At 38.7% G+C, this 20014-nt stretch overlaps 1 protein-coding gene across 1 annotated transcript in view; it reads left to right on the forward strand.

Annotated features, from left to right (window-relative positions):
- LOC129774236 (uncharacterized) overlaps nucleotides 1-9728 on the forward strand; it is a 43920-nt gene extending 34192 nt beyond the window's left edge. The window contains exons 3-4 of the mRNA XM_055777944.1: nucleotides 4285-4550; nucleotides 7550-9728. Coding sequence (XP_055633919.1) covers nucleotides 4285-4550; nucleotides 7550-7905 — 622 coding nt within the window. The 3' untranslated portion in view covers nucleotides 7906-9728. The remainder of the gene's footprint in view (nucleotides 1-4284; nucleotides 4551-7549) is intronic.
- Nucleotides 9729-20014: the final 10286 nt, after the last annotated feature.

Raw genomic sequence — 20014 nt, forward strand, 5'->3', positions numbered from 1 at the left:
ATAGCTTAGTCCATTATTACGAAAATTTGTGGAACGACTTGTAGATCATTCTCGTGTCATATACACGAAGGTGAATTATAAAATATATTGTTTATATAAAACACACATTAAAACACGTTGTTCAGTAAGTACATATCCAAATTTTACGAGAAAAAACCAGATCTTACCTTACTTTCATTAACTCACATGATACATGTTGTGAAACATGCGCTTTCAAGGGAAATTAATTCCGACCAACGACACCCATATAAAAATTCAATACGACCGCAAAGGGTTAAAGCAACTATGTACGGAAGGTACATAACCTAACAAAAAACAAAACATTATAAAATCCAAAAATATGTAAAAAATAAAAAATACCATTGGATTGAACCTCCTACAGGAACAAAAATGTAGGTTTTGACCAATGTTTTTGTTTGGTGATTTTTAGATTTTGACGCAGCACTACGTCTTTCATTAAGGGTGCCAAATCAGAAAACAGGTCACGTTTTTATGAAATAAAGTTAACGATTTACATACGAAACGAATCGGAAATTTCCTAAGACTTGTGTTAATGCTATATATTACAATCTCCTGATGTGTAAACGGTTTAAATTGATGAAATTTATAAGCATTTCCATTTTCCCAAACATTTGTTCTACTCACTTGGGAGCTTCTTCTCTACCCATGCCGGCAATAACGAGCAACTTATCGGAGGTCAACAAAGGGGAATGATATAAATCACCATAAGTCACCGTGATCAAAGAAAAGAAGAAGAAGAACGAACAAACAGGAATATTTGCCTAGAGCGTATATATTGGATCTTGGTGAGGCGAACTTTCAGTATCGTCCTAGATACGAAGCAATGAACATAGCTTGTTCTTCCTTGTTTTGCGTCATCACATGTCTTCGTTTCGAATTGAGCTGCGGACGCGATCAAATTACTTACTCGCTGATGTCTCTGGCGTTGCAATCATTACATCAAACTGACGCCATTCCATTAAGGTTCTGAACTACACAATTGTGTAAGGAATCATCAAACTAGGCTATCATCGGCTCACCTAGAAAATATTTTTTTAGGAATGTTGTGTATGATTTGGTTTCGCATGACAGTAGCCATACTAATCGAGACCGGAAATATTAATAGAATGAGCTTTTGTTGAGAGATGCGCAAAGCGGAGATAAGTGTATGTGCGTGTAAAATATTATCCGAAATTATTAACAAGCGATTTGAGCAAAATAACAGCGTAGTTCTACGTCAACAACGTGGTCGTGTTTTGGACACAACCTCCTTTATATTTTTGTCATTTTCCGGAAAACGAAAGAATGGGAAAAAATAACTCTTGAAGGTTTGGGTTTCTGTAACGCCAGTTATCAAAATTACACCAATGGTTTTCGTTAAAAATAGATTTCTTACAGTTTGGTCGTTAATGGGCTAAACAAACCGGTTCTTTTACTCGCAGTTTATTATGATATGAATTATAGTTTACGTACATGCAAAGAAAGTATTGTATGTACAGGTGAAATGGGAACGGTACTCGACTGGGCTGAAGTCGCAGAATTTCCCTCTGTCCATATAGAAGGACAATTTTGCGAATTTAGCAGAAAGTAAGATGTATGTGTAAGAATATCGATCTGTCGGACGCAGATCTCCAGGTGGAAGCTGACGATTCATGAAGTATTTCTGGACCACTTCATCGTCTTCAGAGAGCATGCATGCTCGGCAATATCATCAGACGCTCTGCATCATTTTCCACCGCTTGCAAGAATATAGATTCCATGTAAAACTGGAGAACGTCGTTAACGAAAACGAACTACGGCCGGATCCAGAGAGGTTTTTATTTTTACCGAACTTCACCGCATACTGCTGGGACGCAGGTTCAAGTAACAGGCTGACCATCAGCCCATTAGTGACAGTCTTAGGATCGAAGAAAGGAGTTCCCATCATCACTTGTGTACGATTTCGATATTGTGTTCGTTTCTACCAACAACTTCGGTTATGCAGACGTACTATCAAGGCTCTCCAGCAACCAGCATCGACGTTGAGTCTGATTTGGGATGCGTTTCAGACGACAACTTGGAGGACTCACCAGAAACATTCCACATAGATCAGAAAGCTTACTGGAAAACGCTTTCAAGTAGCGACCCATCAAGTTCGTCTACTTTGGCTGGTCGAAGAGAAGCAAGACTATACAAGATCCAGCATTCGTTTTTTCACCGGCGTGAATCATTATCCGTAGTAAAACGGCTGGTGATTCCAGCTTGTTTCCTGAAGAAAGTTATTGATGCAAGTACAGCAAGGTCATTCCGGTTCTGAGAGTGTCAAATTCATCGTTTGAAGTGCAATCTACTGTCCCAAATCCATACAAAAACCTTGGACGTTGTTCCAACTGTGCAAATGGAACTTTTCACCGCAAGCAGGGTCACATCCGTGGCAGAGCCCCGAAAGACCATGGGAATGCATCCATGCCGTATTGATAGTCACCTTATGTTTGAAGAATTTAATCACTTTTGAGGACCCCTGCACTTCAGTAGAGCTGTCGCATGTCAAAATACAAATGAAAACAGAAATTGCTCTCTTGATAGCCATTCGGCCGTAGTTCTGACCGCATGGTATCTAAGGAATTTATCGTGAAATTTAGTTTATTCAATCTGATATAATGGACAAATCATCAGTTTGGACGACTGTTCACATATTCTTGAGAGGTGAACAGATATATTGTTTAATTTCAGTGATCAATTAGCGTAGACATTATTTCGATGTTTGGGGCAAAGTGGTCATAGGTGAATAACGACTTACAATGTTCTGTTTTCTAAAGCTGATATACCTCATCACATTCTGCTCTTGAAGAAGATTATTTTGTGGCTTTGACCCTGGATTAATATGCCACTCCAACTAAACCATGCCTCATTATGTTGAACGTTATGTGTTCCTTACTACGTTTTTGCATGCATGAGAAAATTTAAATTGAGGCTATAGGTGGATAGGCCAAGCTTATTTTATACATGTACCTACTATATCAAATAAGATTTGAAACCGTGGCAAGGAATATATTTTCTGTTTATCTCTTCTGATTTGAGAGTCGATACCGCGCATGTCACGTGTCACAGCGAGAGGTATAAATTGTGCTTTATGGTTTCGATTTTTATTTATATTAATAGTTTAAAACCTTGTCGTTTTGCATCATTTCGAATTAATATTCTCATCCGTTACAAACACTATGGTTTTATCACAAATCATGAAACTATTTTATAAATTGTCAATTATAAACAAAAAACAGATAGGAAGGCCTCGTTTGTTGTTGACAAAGGGGTCAGACACAAACTTTGATGATCTTGTATTATAGAATTTTTTTTTAGAGTTAAGAACATCTCGTTGAACTCGGATTAAGCTAGCACCGGTATTTCGTCGAAAAAGCCAAGATCCCTCTTGAGTCTTGATCCACGTCGATCCATTCGTTCGTTCTTGTATTCGTGTTTCTCCGTTATTAACCCCCAAGACCATTCTGATCTGTTGTTGTTGCTCTGTTGGTTGGACTAATCCCAGGAAAAATACGACACCCATCTGTTGTTTAGCTCACCAGTCGATTCCACACCATCTGTTAAAAAAAAATTTCGCGCATATCGAATTCGCCAATTAAACAAAACCAGCTTAGTAGGGTTGCTGTCTTGTGCCATGGCTTCATAGCTTTCTCTCGCCGCTCGTACCCGATTGCATGAGTGACACATTCTCCATTTCTCATTGATTTTCTAAACCTCCTTTCCAAAAGAAAGAGTGGTTAGCTCATGGCTGTTTTGGTAGCTGAATTGTGTTCGTTTTTTACAAACACCAGAGTGAGTTTCTAGACGAGTTGTGTGAGATTGTTCATTGCACCTGATTGCCGTTACCGCGTGATGAGAACTGTTGAGCCACGACACACCAATCTGCGCGCTACTAAGCTGTGTTATTTTACTTTACTTTTTCTCATTTTTCACGATAGCTGTGCTCTATTATCCCGATTGTTAGTTTACGTGTTTCGTTTTGCGGTAGTTGCTGCTGACATGGGTCGAAATCGATCGCGTCTGGTGACATTGATAGTAAACGAGTGAATCGCGCAGATTTCCCATACATCGTTTTTCATTCTTTTCTGTAACTATCAAACCGTTCATGAATTATCATTTTATTCATACGATAACTTTTTATTGTTTTTGACACATTCCCTCTTTTGTTTCGTAATATAGATTATTCCTTTTTTATTACTTTCTTTGTTTGATTTACTTCTTTTCTACCCAATTTTTCACTTTCTTAACCCCTTATATTTTCTAACGACAGCGCATAATTCTGCAGGTTAAAAACGTAACATTTACTAATTGCACATCTCGTTTCCTCCTTCCTACACGACAGGTATTTCGGGCACGCACCCCGTCGGACGCCATCGCACTGGTTTCCCGGCTGCTGGAGTACACACCAGGGACTAGGATCACGCCGATCCAGGCATGCGCGCATCCGTTTTTCAACGAGCTGCGAGAGGGCAACAAGACGCTACCGAGTGGGCGCGAATTTCCGCCACTGTTCAACTTCACGGAGCAAGGTAAGCGCTGAATTAGCTGGGCTGAATTCCAGCGGTTAAGCGTCAGTTTCAAGTTTCGCATAATTTGTGCTGTGTTGTTTTTTGAGCCTGGAAGAAAAAAATAGGGTTTTAACTGTTGAAAATCACAAGTCGATTCTCGCCTGTGGACGCTAGATTGTGTATATTCATACAGTCAAATATACTGTAGGTTCAAGATCATCCTAAATCACAATGAAAACACAAAAAGAAGAAAGCTCAGTGATCGGATCCAACGAAATTCACTGTTATCGCAAGAATATGTCATGAAATAGATCGATGATAGTGTTAGTGTTGTTTCAATATATCAGGTTAGAAAAAAAAAAATTTCCGATAAATGGAGTTAGTAATTACGCGTTGTACAATCAGATTACCTTAGGTGACATTAGAAAGATGGGATTTCGTACAGAACTATGCATATTTGATCCAATTCAGATGATTCTAACTATGCAAGATGAAATCTTCGAATTCAACGGATTTCTTTTTTTTCTACACCTTGTATTGATACATTAATACAACGAACCGCCATTATTTTGGTCGGAAATGTGCTCTATTTAGGTATACGTTGTCGAAAAAATGATTCAGGCCAGCTTCTTGAAGCTTCTGTTTAACCATTGATATTTATCTGGATTGTTCCGTTAGTGAAACGTTTTGAGAGTACTTTCATTTTCGTTTGTTCGACAGCTCATAAACGGTAACGGTATTGAATTAAAGAGACTTTAAACTCAGAGAGTTCATTCGTCTCTAGCACATAAAGAGCGAACAGACGCTATTTAAACTGAATTCCCCCATCATCCTCCTCTACTGCTATCCCTTAACACGAAGGCATTCATCACTTTCAGTCAACTAGAATTTCTATAAGTGAATGTGAATGCTGAATGCTCAGCCGTGTGGTTTGCAAAGAAACGGAATCTTATCTCCTTCGATTACAGACTTCCAAACGTCGTTCTACCTCGCGCGCGAATTGGATTGACACGTTCGTCGCCCAAAGCGACGTTTTTGAGTTCCTTGCGGGGCCCAACTTGCGAATAAATTATTAAATGAAGATCAAACTTAGTTTGTAGACAACTTTCACATAGGAATATTTGTTATAATTTGAAGACGATTTGACATCAATAAAACAAGCCAAAGTCATCTTATATGGGTTTCGCAAAAAAACTGCAGTACAAACCATCCGTACTGTAAATAAATGAAAAGTATAGTATAAACATTATAATAATATGGTTATGATTTTATTATTTTTCTACATATCCTCCAGTTACATTTAGATGCCTATTATACCAAATTCCTTTTAAAAACCTGTTCAATTTGAATGCGGAAAGTGTCACCCATATCTGGGTGACGGGACGACGAAAGTGTTAATGACCTTGATGTGCCTTTGGATGCAAACTAGACAACTAGGCTTTATCTCTCGCAAGACGAAATCTTCGCCGACATTTACTGTTTGAAAGCTTTCCTCTGTGTGCTAAGTTCGCTCAATATTAGAGTACTGCTCTGCCGTCTGGAACCCGTACTACCAGCTACAATGTGTACGCATCGAACGCGTATAACCAACGGTTTATTCGCTTCGCTCTGCGTTGCTACATGTTACGAGTTATAACTCAAACGAGAACGAGAGAACTCTGCTTTAGTTAAACACGGGTTAGCATGTGAACCAAAACGTCATGGTCGCTTTCGGTGCTGGAAGTTTATATTATTCTCTGCTTCTCATTCCATTCGCTACATATGATTTAAATCAGGTAGCGTCACATTTAAAAGGAGATTTGCATTTTTTTAGGTAGATGGTTGAAGTATAAGCAATTAAAATTGAGCATAAGTAAAACGAAATATATGGTAATCTCGTGAAATCGTTCAAATGAAAACGTCTCTATTATTACTGATGAAGAGACTATTGATCGCGTTCGGGAAATTAAATATCTGCTTCTCGATTTGTTGTACAGTTTGCAATGAATTTCTGTTTTCAATTGTTTTGTGATGTTTGGTTGGTCGTCTTTCTCCTAGGTTATATATGAAGATGCTTTCGTCAGCTACCATCGTGTCGTTGATTTTCATGAAGTTTCTCCAGAATTTACACTGAAGCGCAAGCATTTGATCGGTGTTAGGAGGAGACCAAGTCGCAAAACTTCGAGTTATCGATTGTATTAGGTTAAGCATTTCATAAGCTACATTCCACGTTTATCAGATTTGGAAAATCACGCGTACAGCAGGAATAACGTATCGAAATTGTTTTGAATGCTCAACGAAAATCCCCTTACAGTACCAAACTTCTAGTTCGTTTTTCTCAAAATCATAAAAATGTCACATGATCTGACGTAACACCAAAACTCCTATAGAAAACTACTACACTAAACAGAGCTTTACAAGTGCTGCGATCCGTCCTCTTGAATGAATTAAGTTAAGGCAGGTCCGACAAATAGCCCCTGTTGATTTTGACAGAATTTGGTGCCGAACAAATACTGGAAAAATCCAAGGAAGGATTCTGCGCGAAAATTTAAAATCGCATATTTCAGTGCTCTCAATATTTCAGCGAGCTCCTTTTGAATTTGGCATGCAACTAGGTCCGTCCTTAGACGACGCCAGTGGCTAGGCGTTAGCGTAACAGCTTCACACCCCAGCAGGCCTAGGTTCAATCCCAGTTGGCATCGTTGGGATTTTCTGCGGCAAAAAATCTCTGGTTACGTTTTCCTTTGGAAGGGAAGTCAAACTATTTAACCGGTTCATGAATTGTTAAGTCTGATAGTTAGAATCCAGATGGAGTCATCGCCTCCGTGGTGTCGGTGATAGGCACTGAACGTGGCGGAAGAAGACCGACGAAAAATAAGCGAAAAAATATAATAAGCGAATCTTGAACCCATTGTATTCATACTTTATTGGCAACCCTTCTCATTTTTATGTTAAAAGTTGCCAGCACAGATTTTATATTATTGATAATTTTTAACATTTTGAATTCGAAAAATAACACCACTTTTTGTCGTTTCTTCCAGAGCTAGCGATCCAACCGAGCCTGAATCTGATCCTTAGGCCCCGCAATCCAAACGACGCGAAAGCCGGTCAGTCTTCGAGCACGGCGGATGGCGGCAATGGAGCCGGAGCCGGAGCCAACAGCACTGGCAGCAACAATGGTGGTGGTGGCGGTGGTAGCAGCAGCAATAGTGGCACCGCAGCGGACGGCTCTCAGGTGCAAGGCGGTGGCAGCGGAAGCAGCCAGGGTGGCGTTGCCGGTGCGCCATCTGTCGGCGGGGCGGAGGATATTACGTCGTCACAGTCCGTACCCGTTGGCGTGGACAGCAGTTCCAGTCAAGGGGCTATAGCGTCAGCAGCTACTTCTACGATGGGTTAGCTTTAATTCTTACACATAAAAATATTATATTATATATATTTTTTTAATTTTTAAATATTAATTTAATGCGAAGAGGAAAATTCAACAGAAAAAAAGAGGGAAGAAAAACAAAAGATGTGAATAAAATCGCAAACACCGTGAAAACAAAAAAAGTTATTACAATTTACTAGCGAGGTAGACAAAAAAAGGGAAAAAAGCAAGAAAGCAACATTACTTCTATAGATGAATTTAATATTTAAACAGCAAGAATAACACTAATAGAGGAAGCCTCGCAGAGGACAATGCGAGAATCAAAAACCAAGTAAATTGAAACCTAAAAAAATTCAAGTCGATACAAATAAGAATATTTCAAAACAATATTATTCTTAACTAAAGCAGAGGAATCCCCTCAATCGCATAAACACATACACACACAAATGCAAGTTTAGAAAATCAAAACAAAGAGTCACAATTCCTGCAAAAAATTCAATGAGCAAAAAAGTAGTTTCAAAACTAGCAAGTTATAGTTAATGTTTCGGTTTTTGTTCTTCTCTGTTGACTGTTGTGTAAAACAGAGCAGAGAAAATGCGAATATTGTGTCGAAGGATAATCGAAAATCTTCTGTTAATGAAGATTTTTGTGGTGTTTATTATTACTACCCTAGAGTTTTGTTTATTTTCGTCTCTTTTCGATGCCCAAACCATGCGCGCATGTATCGTGCGCCGGGTGAAGTTTTTTTTTTACTTTAAGAAATTTAATGTTCAATCAAGAAGTGTGTAAATGGGGGCCGCCCTATCCTTAACGAAAAATGCGCTCTCGAGTGAACGCCAATCGCATTCGCGCGGTACGTCTTTTTTAATTGATGACGCAAGGAAAAAATGCTGTAAATGTGCATCGATTGCTACTCTAGAGGGAAGGCGAGAACGTTTGTAGGTATACCTTGTGTAGTAGTGTGGGAAAATTGTTTATATTACTATTAACGAAAAACATGAGAGGAAAATTTAAAAAAAATAGTACACACATGTACCATTATTGATAGCAACAGTCTTTTTGAGCATTGTGACACACGTGTAAGACGTACGGAATTATGAGAAAGAAAAAAAAACAAACAGCAACAAGAAACAACAACAAAACTTCTCTTAATGTTTGAAATTTGATCGACAGCAAAAAAAAAAGTAACCGTAATACCGTTGAAGAAAAAAAAAGTGTGGCAAACAAAATTTTTGAAAATCACAGCAATGGTCTCATATCCAAAATATTGCCTGAGAGTGGGAATAGTGGATGCAAAAACACAGACATAAATCATCGTACGAAACGACGAGACCAGCATAATTATAATATTCAAACAATAAATTATTTTAAATAAATACAGAATCAATGAAAAACCTTTTTTGTAGTATAAAGAAAAAGTATATATATTAATGCATAAGTAATTTAAATTTAACTCTTAAAAACAAAAGGGACAGAGAGCGCAGCGGACGAATCAATCTAAAGTGATTGCGCAACAAGAACGTAAAATCAATATATAGCATCAGTAGAGAGAACTTGCTGAGCAAACAAACAGATAAAAATATCCAATGGCTGGAGAAAATCGTGCGCGATGATGTCACAGGATAAAATAAACTAGCCGAAAGTTGTAATTACAGTGAAAACAAAACCGAAAAAAATACAAACAAAACAAATATTGTTGTCGCTCTTTAGCAGTAAAAAACAACCAGAAATCATAAAAAAAGTAAAACAATATTTCACACAGACACACACACACATAGTAACTGCTACAATTTTTAGCTATTAGATATTTTAATCAGCTAGAAAAAAAGTAAATAAAGAAAACAAAATGTTAAGAGATTTCGCTGTCATCTATATCAAATGAAATTTCGATTTTGTAATCATACCGATCTGTTCCTTTCTTTGAGTTTCTTTTTTCTGTTTTTCGTGGCAATTTTGTTGTCGGGCTCTTCAACGAGCTCGAGAATTGTACTCGGTAGGATACATTTTTTTGTTCATTCTCCCTTTGTTTTAGGTCGAACTGATGTTGGCTCAGTGAATGTTTTTGGATTCGATATATTCAACTTTGTTTTACGCAAGTAAAAAAACGGGGACAGTTATGACGTGGTATGGAACCTAACATCCTACTGCGTCACACGCTACGGGTTCAAGCCCCATCCCCAACAAGTCACGAATGACAGATACCTGTTAGAGTGACTGATATAGGCCTACGGATTGGTGAATGTCTGTATGGTCAGTTAGAATCAGTCGAAGTGCTTTATCTTCGACTGCAGCTTGATTCTTTTGAACCAAAACTATCTGGAGGAGATCACAAATTGTAACAGTAACCAGGAATCGGAATTCCCCCCGTATATTCGAACAGAACAGTATAAGAATAGTTAATATTGGCTCGAGAAATTCGAAAATAAGGTTATATGGCAGATTTGAACCAACTAGCGCTATCAACATTAGAGATGAATGAACTGCATAGTTCAATGTCTCTTCAATACAAACAAGGAGAATATGCGCTGTCAATTAATCTCTGCTTTCCCTGTTCCAAAAAGGTATTCAACTTCGGGATAAGACGGCTCCATCTACTCACACTCATTTTTTTCCAGGTGGAAAAATATATATCCCGGAAAGGGGGAGTTCTCTGTCACTCTCTCTGTCAGTGCCGTCATCGATGTGTTAAAATATCGCTGTGAGTATTCTTCCAATTGCATTTAATTTCCTATAAAAGCGAGGCGAGTTATCACGCAAAAAATTCGAATAGATTCTTATAAAAATTATTTTTTGCTCTGTCGACGGTAGCACTGCATTCCCCACTTCGGGACGATAACATTCGGTTCGGCTACTCGTTCAGTCTGATCGCAATGTCCTGGAAAAAAGGTAATGAAGATGGTCGAGTTTCGAGCGACATAGCATGCGCTGCCATAACTATTTAGCAAATAGTGACGTCAGTTGTTGTGTTTATCTTTGATTGCCCACCGCATCCATGTAAAAATGCTATTTTCGGGAAGTAATTTATCAATTGAATACGTACATTTTTGTAGAGTTCCCGCCGAATATGAGGTTAATGTGATAGTGTAGAGTGAATATTAGTGAAATCACGTCGAAATAGACGGATAAAAGTGATATTTTCATGTGCCATTTTCACACCCCCACGTTCATAGAAGCAAACGAAGTTTCTTTATTTTACCGTTACGAAGTTGATGTTTCGAAGGCTCTCAGTGTCGGTGTGTATGTTGTGAGATAATAATAATCGCCAATTAATCGAAATTTTACCGGAAATGTTACTGCTTTTGAGAACTAAGCAAACGACTGCTCTCTGGACCTTTCTACTACATGAATAATCGAAATAAGCCACGATATAATTGCCATCTGTTAAAAACCAACCAGTTGAATGATTTCATTAGAATTTTGGCTCAAATTATCATGCAACCGAGAATACTTTGAACATTGTTTTGTATTTTCCATATACATTCCATTTTGAATGCAAATAATTACGACACGATATTTTGCTCCACCTCTATATGTACCTCATTGGTCTGATCGGATGGTTTTTAGTGTCAAGATGTACAATATACAAGAACGTGTATTTTTAGTGAAATCGTATTACTCGAGCAATGGTATGGTAGGAATTTCAACATTTCTCGTCGTCGATTACTTCCTCTTGGGGTATATGAAAATAAGCCACAAAATTTAGAGGAACTTAACCCCTTCCTGTATTATTTAATACGTCACACATCAAGTGATTTCACTAGCCTGCTGAGCGTTCTAGCGCCCTATGTTATTCAAGTACCCACGAGTGAGACTCGATGTTTTACGGAAAGGGTTGAAGAAGAAATAACTCGGATTTTCAAAACATCGAAGTCGTCATGTTAGAGTTGTGCATGAAGATTCTTGTTCACCGTTTAAAACGCGTTATCAAAAAAGGGGTCGAAAATGTCCTAAAAGAAGCTTTATTTTCGTTTTCAAAAAATAAAAATCGGTACACTTTTGTAGAAGTTATTAAAATTTGTTGCGTGAGCGTTTAATAAACAGCTTCCGCGGGAAGTTTACCCGACTGATTAAAGCTACGGTGGATAGAATACAGTGAAGTGTAGGAATATCAGACCTTCGGCAAGGTGATGGTCTCTCTTGCCAGCTATTCAACATTGCGCTAGACGGTGTCATGAAACGAGCGGCGTTTAACTTGTGAGACACGATCTACAACCGATCCACTCAATTCACCTGATGACGTGGACATTGTCGGCAGAACATTTGGAAGCTTCAGCACACCAGATTTAAGCACGGAACAGAGAGAGTTTGACTAAAATTCAATGCGTCTGAATCCAAATACATGCTGACTTACGGATCGGAGCATGACAGAGCCCGCATTATGTCTGTCTATTGTAGTGCTGTGATCGATGGCGATGAGTTCGCGATAGTCAACCAATTTGTCCACCTTAGCTAAATGATAACGACTGACAATGATACCAGCTGTAGGATCCGGAGGCACATTGTGCCTGATCACGAACGTCACTTCACGGTGGAAACGAAGTGAATTGTATACAACGAATCCGGAAGAGTTCATCCGTCTTGACAACTTTGATGAACTCGGTGTTATTATGAATACCACGATATTGTCATGTCACGGAGAAAAGTAAGTATATTTGTCACTTGTGTTTTAGGTAGTGAAAGCTAGTCACGCAGAATGGAGTAAATTTCATTTCGTATTCATTTTGGTTTTTTGCCAGCATTTTGAATCTTGTCTTGCTTTTTACGAAAGAAAAGATAAACAAACAACAATTTACCCGCTTGGTGGCATTTTTAGAACGAAATTCTGACGTATCCAGAGGACATAAATTTGTTTATTTGGATTCGGTAAATATGATATGGGATGTAATTAAGGAATAAAAATGTAGCTCCCCTAGGTCCATTGAAACATGGCGAAATGTCTACTTTAGGATTAGACTAACAGAGAGTTGCAACACCATAATTATGACTGATTATGTATAATATTCATTCGTTGATATTTTGAATATAAAATAATAACTGCAAAGTTTTTTCATCATTGCATAACTGGTTTTTGTAATCCAAACATTCGCAATTGGTGGACAAGATCCGAATCAGGACGATAGTTATAACCAATAAGACCATTGTTCATTTTTCTTTTAAGGTAATAGATATCTTCAACGGTATTGTTTTGAAGACATACTTTGAATGAAAGAATATTAAAAAGTGATAATAAGTTTCAAACAAAGAACAGGGAATTCTTCTCTAGTTCTTTTTCCTTGATTTTGATATCCGTGTAAAGAAAATCTGAATCACTTTCTGCTTTTGGCAAATTCCTTGAAACCCATCGGAAGTTTTATATGAAGTTTATGCTTCTGACCGATGCTCTTAACCAGTTTTCTGTTAAAATAGATCAATCAAACCTCGTGTCCCGTATATCAAATTACACGAGAATAGGAAGGATAAAAGGATTGAAATTCAGAATCCCACATGGGAGCGGCTCAGACTATACTGATCGTAAGATAGTTGAATTCGGGTTTTCTATGAGTTAAAGAAGGTATTATTATTCAACAAAATTGTAGAAATGGTTCTTACAAAATTATTCTAACCTTGACCAATACTAAATGCTTCTCACTATTCAAACAAGTAAGACAGAGCTAAGAAAAAGGATAAGCGAGATGTTCGTTATTATACATAATAGTCATGTTTTATCTCTAGAGTAATTTATAGAAAGAAAAAATAATATTACATTCCCATTTGTTCAACAACTACATTATTCACGAGCATCCAAGTATTCCTCCGCACCTCTGAACCAGCGTTTGATTCAGCAAACTAACGCAACAAACAAATGAATCATGGAATGAGCCCGAATAGTTGACATTGAAATACCGAATCATCGGTATCGCAAACTTATCATTCTAAAACATACCCTTAATTAAATAGAATATTATCTCATACACTGCATTAATTTTACCTACATAAGGTTTGACGTTCGAAATTATGCAACCGAAATAACGTTCAAACGCCCGAAATTACGCAACCAACATGTATCTTATAAACGGGTATGAACTCTTTCACACACAACCGTCCGTGACAATGACGATAGACACAAAAATATTAAGTGAAGTCTAAGTGACGTGAAAGCGTATGTGGCAGTGATGTTCGTGATCAGGCCCATTATCAATGGGAGTCGTCGTGTCTACTATGATCTCCACAAACAATTAAGGTCAAACAGAGTGGAGGCGATCTGGCGTAGCGGTAACATCCATGCCTCTCACGCTAAAGGTCACGAGTTCAATTCTCACTCCCGACATTCTTCCAAAAACGGAAGTAAAAGTGACGAACCAGCCAAATTAGTTGAAAGTCACTATAATACAGATAAAAAAAAAGGTCAAACAGACTTAGCAATCGTGTGAAATGTTTCCTATACAGAACGCTTATAAGACCGGTTGTCATCTACGGGCGCGAGGTGTGGACAATGCTCGAAGACCTGCGAGCACTCGTAGTCTTTGAATGACGTGTGTTAAGAACCATCTTCGTCGATGAGCAGGAGGATGGCATATGTAGGCGAAGGAATGGTGAACCCAGTACTCATAAAATGGTGGAAACTTGAAGGATACGCTTAACAAGATATGTTACAATGTCGAACAACTAAATGAAGTTCATTGGGAAGCCAACGGGTACGAGACGACGGAGAGCGGAGCGGAAAAGATGGTTGGACCAAGTGGAACAGAGTACCTTGCAAGCACGGGATGTTCGCTCACCAGGTCCTCTCTAGAGAGAGATAGCCACTAACCGAGTTGATTGGAGAAATATTGTGAATCAAGTCATGTTGTGAAGACGTTAAGCTAAAATACGTAGAAATATTATAAAATGTAAACGAAGATTGGAAGGTAGCATGGCTACAGGAACTCTAATATGAAACAGCATATGAATATCTGTACGGATTTTTTTAACGTAAACACTAACATTGTTGCATCAACTTTACCAGAGAAATCCGGGATGAAGAGAATTCACTTGTATTTTAAATGCCATTTTTAAAAACTTCATTCCGTCCCAACCTAGATACCGTTAGAGGAATACAACATACCGAAGAAGAGTACCATATGCGTTGATCCGGAAAAATGTTTTATTTCAATCATCAAAACCCGATTTTGATCATAACTGATAGTATGCCGTGTTTTTGGACTTAATGGATAGGAATGGTTTGTTACCATAGGTTGTATTGTATTAGAGGTAGTACTGGAAGTTGTTACTCTGTAGATACATGCTCAAAAAACGATCTCTCTGGTTGGTTGCTGCATTATAGAGACTTTAAACTTTTTCGTCTCTAGCCTTGAAAAGGGCCCATGGCGAAAACTCTTCCTGTCCAGCTATTCCTCTTCACTTATGCCTCGAGAAAGGCATTCGATCCCTCGCTGAGGTTAGTACAGCAAACGGTGTTCACCCATCGAATCTCACGAAGAATGATGATGTGACGAAGACTGCTGACTCCTGACTGGACATGAGCAATCTCTCTGTGAGGCCTCTGGAAACCGTTCAAGACCAAACCTTTGATTTTCTGGGTCTGCCCCTGCTGCGCTGCCATTTGATATTCCAATCTAATGCTTGCTCGTATCTGTACAATTAATTCAGATTTCTTTTTCGTTCCATTGACTAACACGTCAGTCACCGGTGACTGATAGTATAACATATGATAATAAAGGTAACTTATATAGGCATAGAAGCTGACAAGCATTCCCTTTCGAAAATATCTTCCACTACGATAAGAAACGATGGGCCTAATACGTTTGAAAATTTTCGATTGAATCACTATAAAATCGTGGCACTCAACGTGTTAATTAAACTCCCACAATTGATTATGATAGTACTCAACAAACAATAGCTGTTTTTAAATTAGTCAGCCGAATAAAAGTAGAACAATAGCATTGAGTGCTTAAAAAACGAAATGCTGAACTAAACGTTGTATGAAAGATTTTTCAGGCCAAATTGAGGATTTCGTAATATTTTTGTCACTGCCCGGCTGGCGTAAAATGTTGGTGGCAATATAGTTGTCACCTGCTCGCCTAGGGGTAAACACTTGATGGTAAAATGATTTTTTTTATATTTGAATTTTTGATGTTAGTTTCAACAAAAACACTAATAACACTCATTATCAAACTCAGCAGGTCCTAAACAGTTCATATGTATTGAAAACTTCAACAAAGTGACTGTTTTTCAATGACTTTTCGGGGAATTTTCTCTTGATACTCTAAATTGGGAGCATTGGTTTACAAAGAAAATGGCTCCAACATGAATAGTTTTTGTTTTTTTTTGCGCTCAAAAAAGTTCAGACATTATTGAGCATAGAGTTGAACAAAACTATGAGATAAACGTCATACTGATGGGGAATTGTTAGTTGGGTACTCTACGATTACAGAGATCGAGCTGGATCTTGGGTAGACTGTACACTTCGAAGGCGCTCTTCGTGATTGACCTGAACCATCGAAATGACGCTTGGGAGTAGCAAATCTTTCTCATTGTGCAAGTTTCGGTGAAACGAGCTTTAAATAGTCAATAATGACGCCGGTCACTTCCTTACAGTCCAGGGGAAGGGAAGAAATATTAGTATGATATTCGCAGCCCGAAGGCTAGAAGGGTCGCCTCGCGTGGTTCGCTAGTGATTATCTGGGAAGGGTTAATTGTTAGTGGGGGGAGGTAAGAGTCCGGATTCACTTTGGTGAGTAATATGATGAGGAATTCATCCATTTCTTTCTCTGCATAATAAGCATGGATAACAGCTATTACAACCATGCTCCTTAGGAGCTTTGGACCCTCTGCCCTGGATCTCAATAGTTTCAGGTTCCTTTTCGGAAAAGCTACTATAGACATCCGTCATTCGCAGGCGGAGTTTCTACGATTACAGAGGTCGAACGTTGAAAACCCGATTGAACATATGGATATCGTCAAAATTATGGGCCCTATTCCAGAAAACCAGACGAGCAATTCGTCTCGTCTCGTCTCGGTTTCAGTCACTGTCGAGACGAGCAAAATATCCCATTCCAGTACACGAGTTTCATTGAAATGTTTTATTTGGTAGACTGGAGTGACTTCAGTCAGTTTTTCTCGGTATGATCAGTGATATCAGATGAGAAGACATGTTTTTGTTTTGAGAAAAACAACAAACAGTTTTAAAATTGATCAATCGATACTCTTTTCTCAGTGCCAAAATATTAAAAATATATAACAAAAAGGAATTGATATTTTTCCTCGATCATATGGGTTCATCACTCAGACGTTTTGTTTTTATGGATTTATTGGGGGCAATGTTTGTTCACCTTTTCAACGATTTATCAAGAAAAGTTTTAAATCTATATATACGTATTTCCAATAAAGTAGTTGTTTTGAATTACTCATTTTCGTTCAATATGTGAAGACCTTTTTCGTGCCGTGTATATAAAAAAGGCATCTAGCATCCCTGGATATGAATTCAATGTTTACATTTGGTTGTGTTGTTTGGAAGAGGCCCATTTGAAAATCTGTAAAATCTAGCAATTACTGAATTGAAATTGATGGTTGCAGTTGAAAACATATATTGCTTATGCAATACTAGTTTAGCCGTGAAACAATTTTTGAAGAAAAAGGCGGGGCAGAAGAATACCGATGCTTGCAATCAACAAGGTGAACAAACACATCAAACAAACTAGACGATTCGACTGATTCATCGACGAGCGCGGCCAAACGGTCGTCGAACCAGACGAGCTACTCGTCTGTTTTTAGTCGAGCTCGGCTTCTGGAATATGAAAACAAACGAGACGAGCGCTCGTCTGCTCGTCTCGTTTTCTGGAATGGGACCCTATAATACTCGACGGGCTACATGTGAGTTGGTCACTGTTGGTCATTGAATTGTGTTGAAATAAAGAGACTTTAAACTTTTGGGCTTGGTGGTGGGTACAGTGATTCATAGTTCAGAAACTCATCCTTCCTTCTCTAATTCCACAGTAACCTGGGATCCAGAAGAAAGTATTTTTTTCCCAAAATATATATTTTTGTGAGGGCCCACACGACGTTAGCCTGACGGGGTCGGGAGTTCAATATTTTGACAATATTTCTTATTAGCCTTGTTAATGATATGTAACCGATTACTCGCGGTTGGATCGAGGTTCTTTCCCCTGTTGGATGTGAACCACTGCGTCCATTATTCTGAACTATTGTGGTATATCCCATTTTTTTTGTACTCCGCTTCAAGCTTACCTACTGCTTATTGATGAAGAAGTAGACTGAAAGCTATAGCGAGATAGGTGCCAATCAGGAATACTCTGTTTGATAAATTTTATAATCCTGATTGGCGACGCAGACCAAATTTCCTTGGGCTCCAGAATAGCCTTATCAAGGTATTTAAGTCTGCGTCTAGTTAGAGCTCCACAATTACAGAGCAAATGTTCCGAGGTTTCGCTCTCGGTATTACAAAAACGACAAATATCATCTTGCACTAAACCTATGTTTTTGAGATGGTATTTGCTCGGACAGTGTCCTGTTATAAGGCCTGTGAATGTGCCTAAGTCTTTCTTATTAAGACTCAGCAATTGTTGAGTAATTTTAATACTCGGCGTGATAAATTTTTTTGACTGGTTAAGTTGTACCGCCAACCAGTTGGCTAACAATTCCCGGTCTTCCCAGTTCTTCAGCTCACCTTTCAACACACAGTCAGATATTCCACAGAATGGTTCTGGACCAGTGAAAGGTGAGCTTGAGCCGTTCCTGGCAAGTTCATCTGCTCGCTCGTTTCCCTCTATTCCACAATGGCCAGGAATCCAGTACACTTGTACCGAACTTATCCGACTTAGTTGCCGTAAGAGGAGAATGCATTCCCAGACAATTTTTGAGGAGCATTTAAAAGCATTTAGAGCTTTAAGTGCCGCTTGACTGTCTGAGAATATGCAGATGTCTATATTTTCTTTTAAGGCAGACATTTGAGCATTCTATTATCGCAGCTATTTCTGCTTGAAAAACTGTTGGCCAGTTTCCCATAGCTACAGAGATTTTTGTTCTGGGACCATACACTCCAGCACCTGTTCTGATTCCCATTTTTGACCCATCAGTGTAGAACATGATTGAACCATTACGAACACTGGGAACACGCCTTCATCCCATATTGAACGAGAAGGTTCGATTACACTGTATGGAATGTCGTAGTTAGTCCTAGGTTCCATCCAATCACTGTTCATCTCTGAGGATGGTCCTACGAGTAAGAGATTCAGGATGCTCAAGTGACCAATTTTGTATCCGTCTAGTATTTTTTTTCCATTGTTTAAGCTTTAGAGCACTTTTCTTAGCCTCTAGCTGAACATGTTGGTTCAGAGGTAGTAAGTGAAGGATAGCCTCCAGTGCCTTCGAGGGTGTGCTTCGCATTGCTCCAGTAATTGCAATGCATGCTAGTCGTTGGAGTTTGTTTAGCTTTTTTGTAGTTACAGTCTCCTTGGTCTTTGGCCAGGTTAGTATTACAATTTGGATCGAGGTTAGTATTACAATTTATTATCATAATTGGGATGTGGCAGTCTCCAATGCTCTGTACGTATGCCAGACACGGGATACTTCCTATTGGGATGCAGTTCACCATTAATCAGCAACGCCCCCTAGTCTGTACCCCATATCTAGCGTGATGTGTCTCTCTCGACTCGAGGAATCCAGGATAGAATGGTCACTAGCCGGCACAATCATCAGCTCGTGTAGAGATGTCATGAGCGGTACAATCATCAGCTCATAGTAAAGCAGAAAGTGTTGTCCTTCCCGATAATTTCCGTCTCAATGCTCTGAATCCATGGGTGCTTACCTTCACCACTTCGGAGAGCACGTAATGCGCTATAAGAATCAGAAAAGATCACCGCTTTACTGTCCTGATCACAAAGTGATGTCACGAAAAGGAGAGCAGCGATTTCAGCTAAGTAGATTGAACATATGGACGGCAGTTGGAATTCTAATTGCGTGATATTAGAAAAAAAATCCAAACCCTAGGTTACCATCAAAGGACCCATCAGTGAAGATTCTGTGATGGAGGGTGTACTTGTTATAAAGAATGTTATTGAAGATGGCCGTAATTATGCTGCTGGCTTCTCCAACACTAACAGCATTTTTAATTGACCAGTAAATTTTTGGCGTATGAGAC

This window comes from Toxorhynchites rutilus, chromosome 3 (genome assembly GCF_029784135.1).
Source record: "Toxorhynchites rutilus septentrionalis strain SRP chromosome 3, ASM2978413v1, whole genome shotgun sequence".
In the NCBI taxonomy this organism is placed as follows: Eukaryota; Metazoa; Arthropoda; class Insecta; order Diptera; family Culicidae; genus Toxorhynchites; species Toxorhynchites rutilus.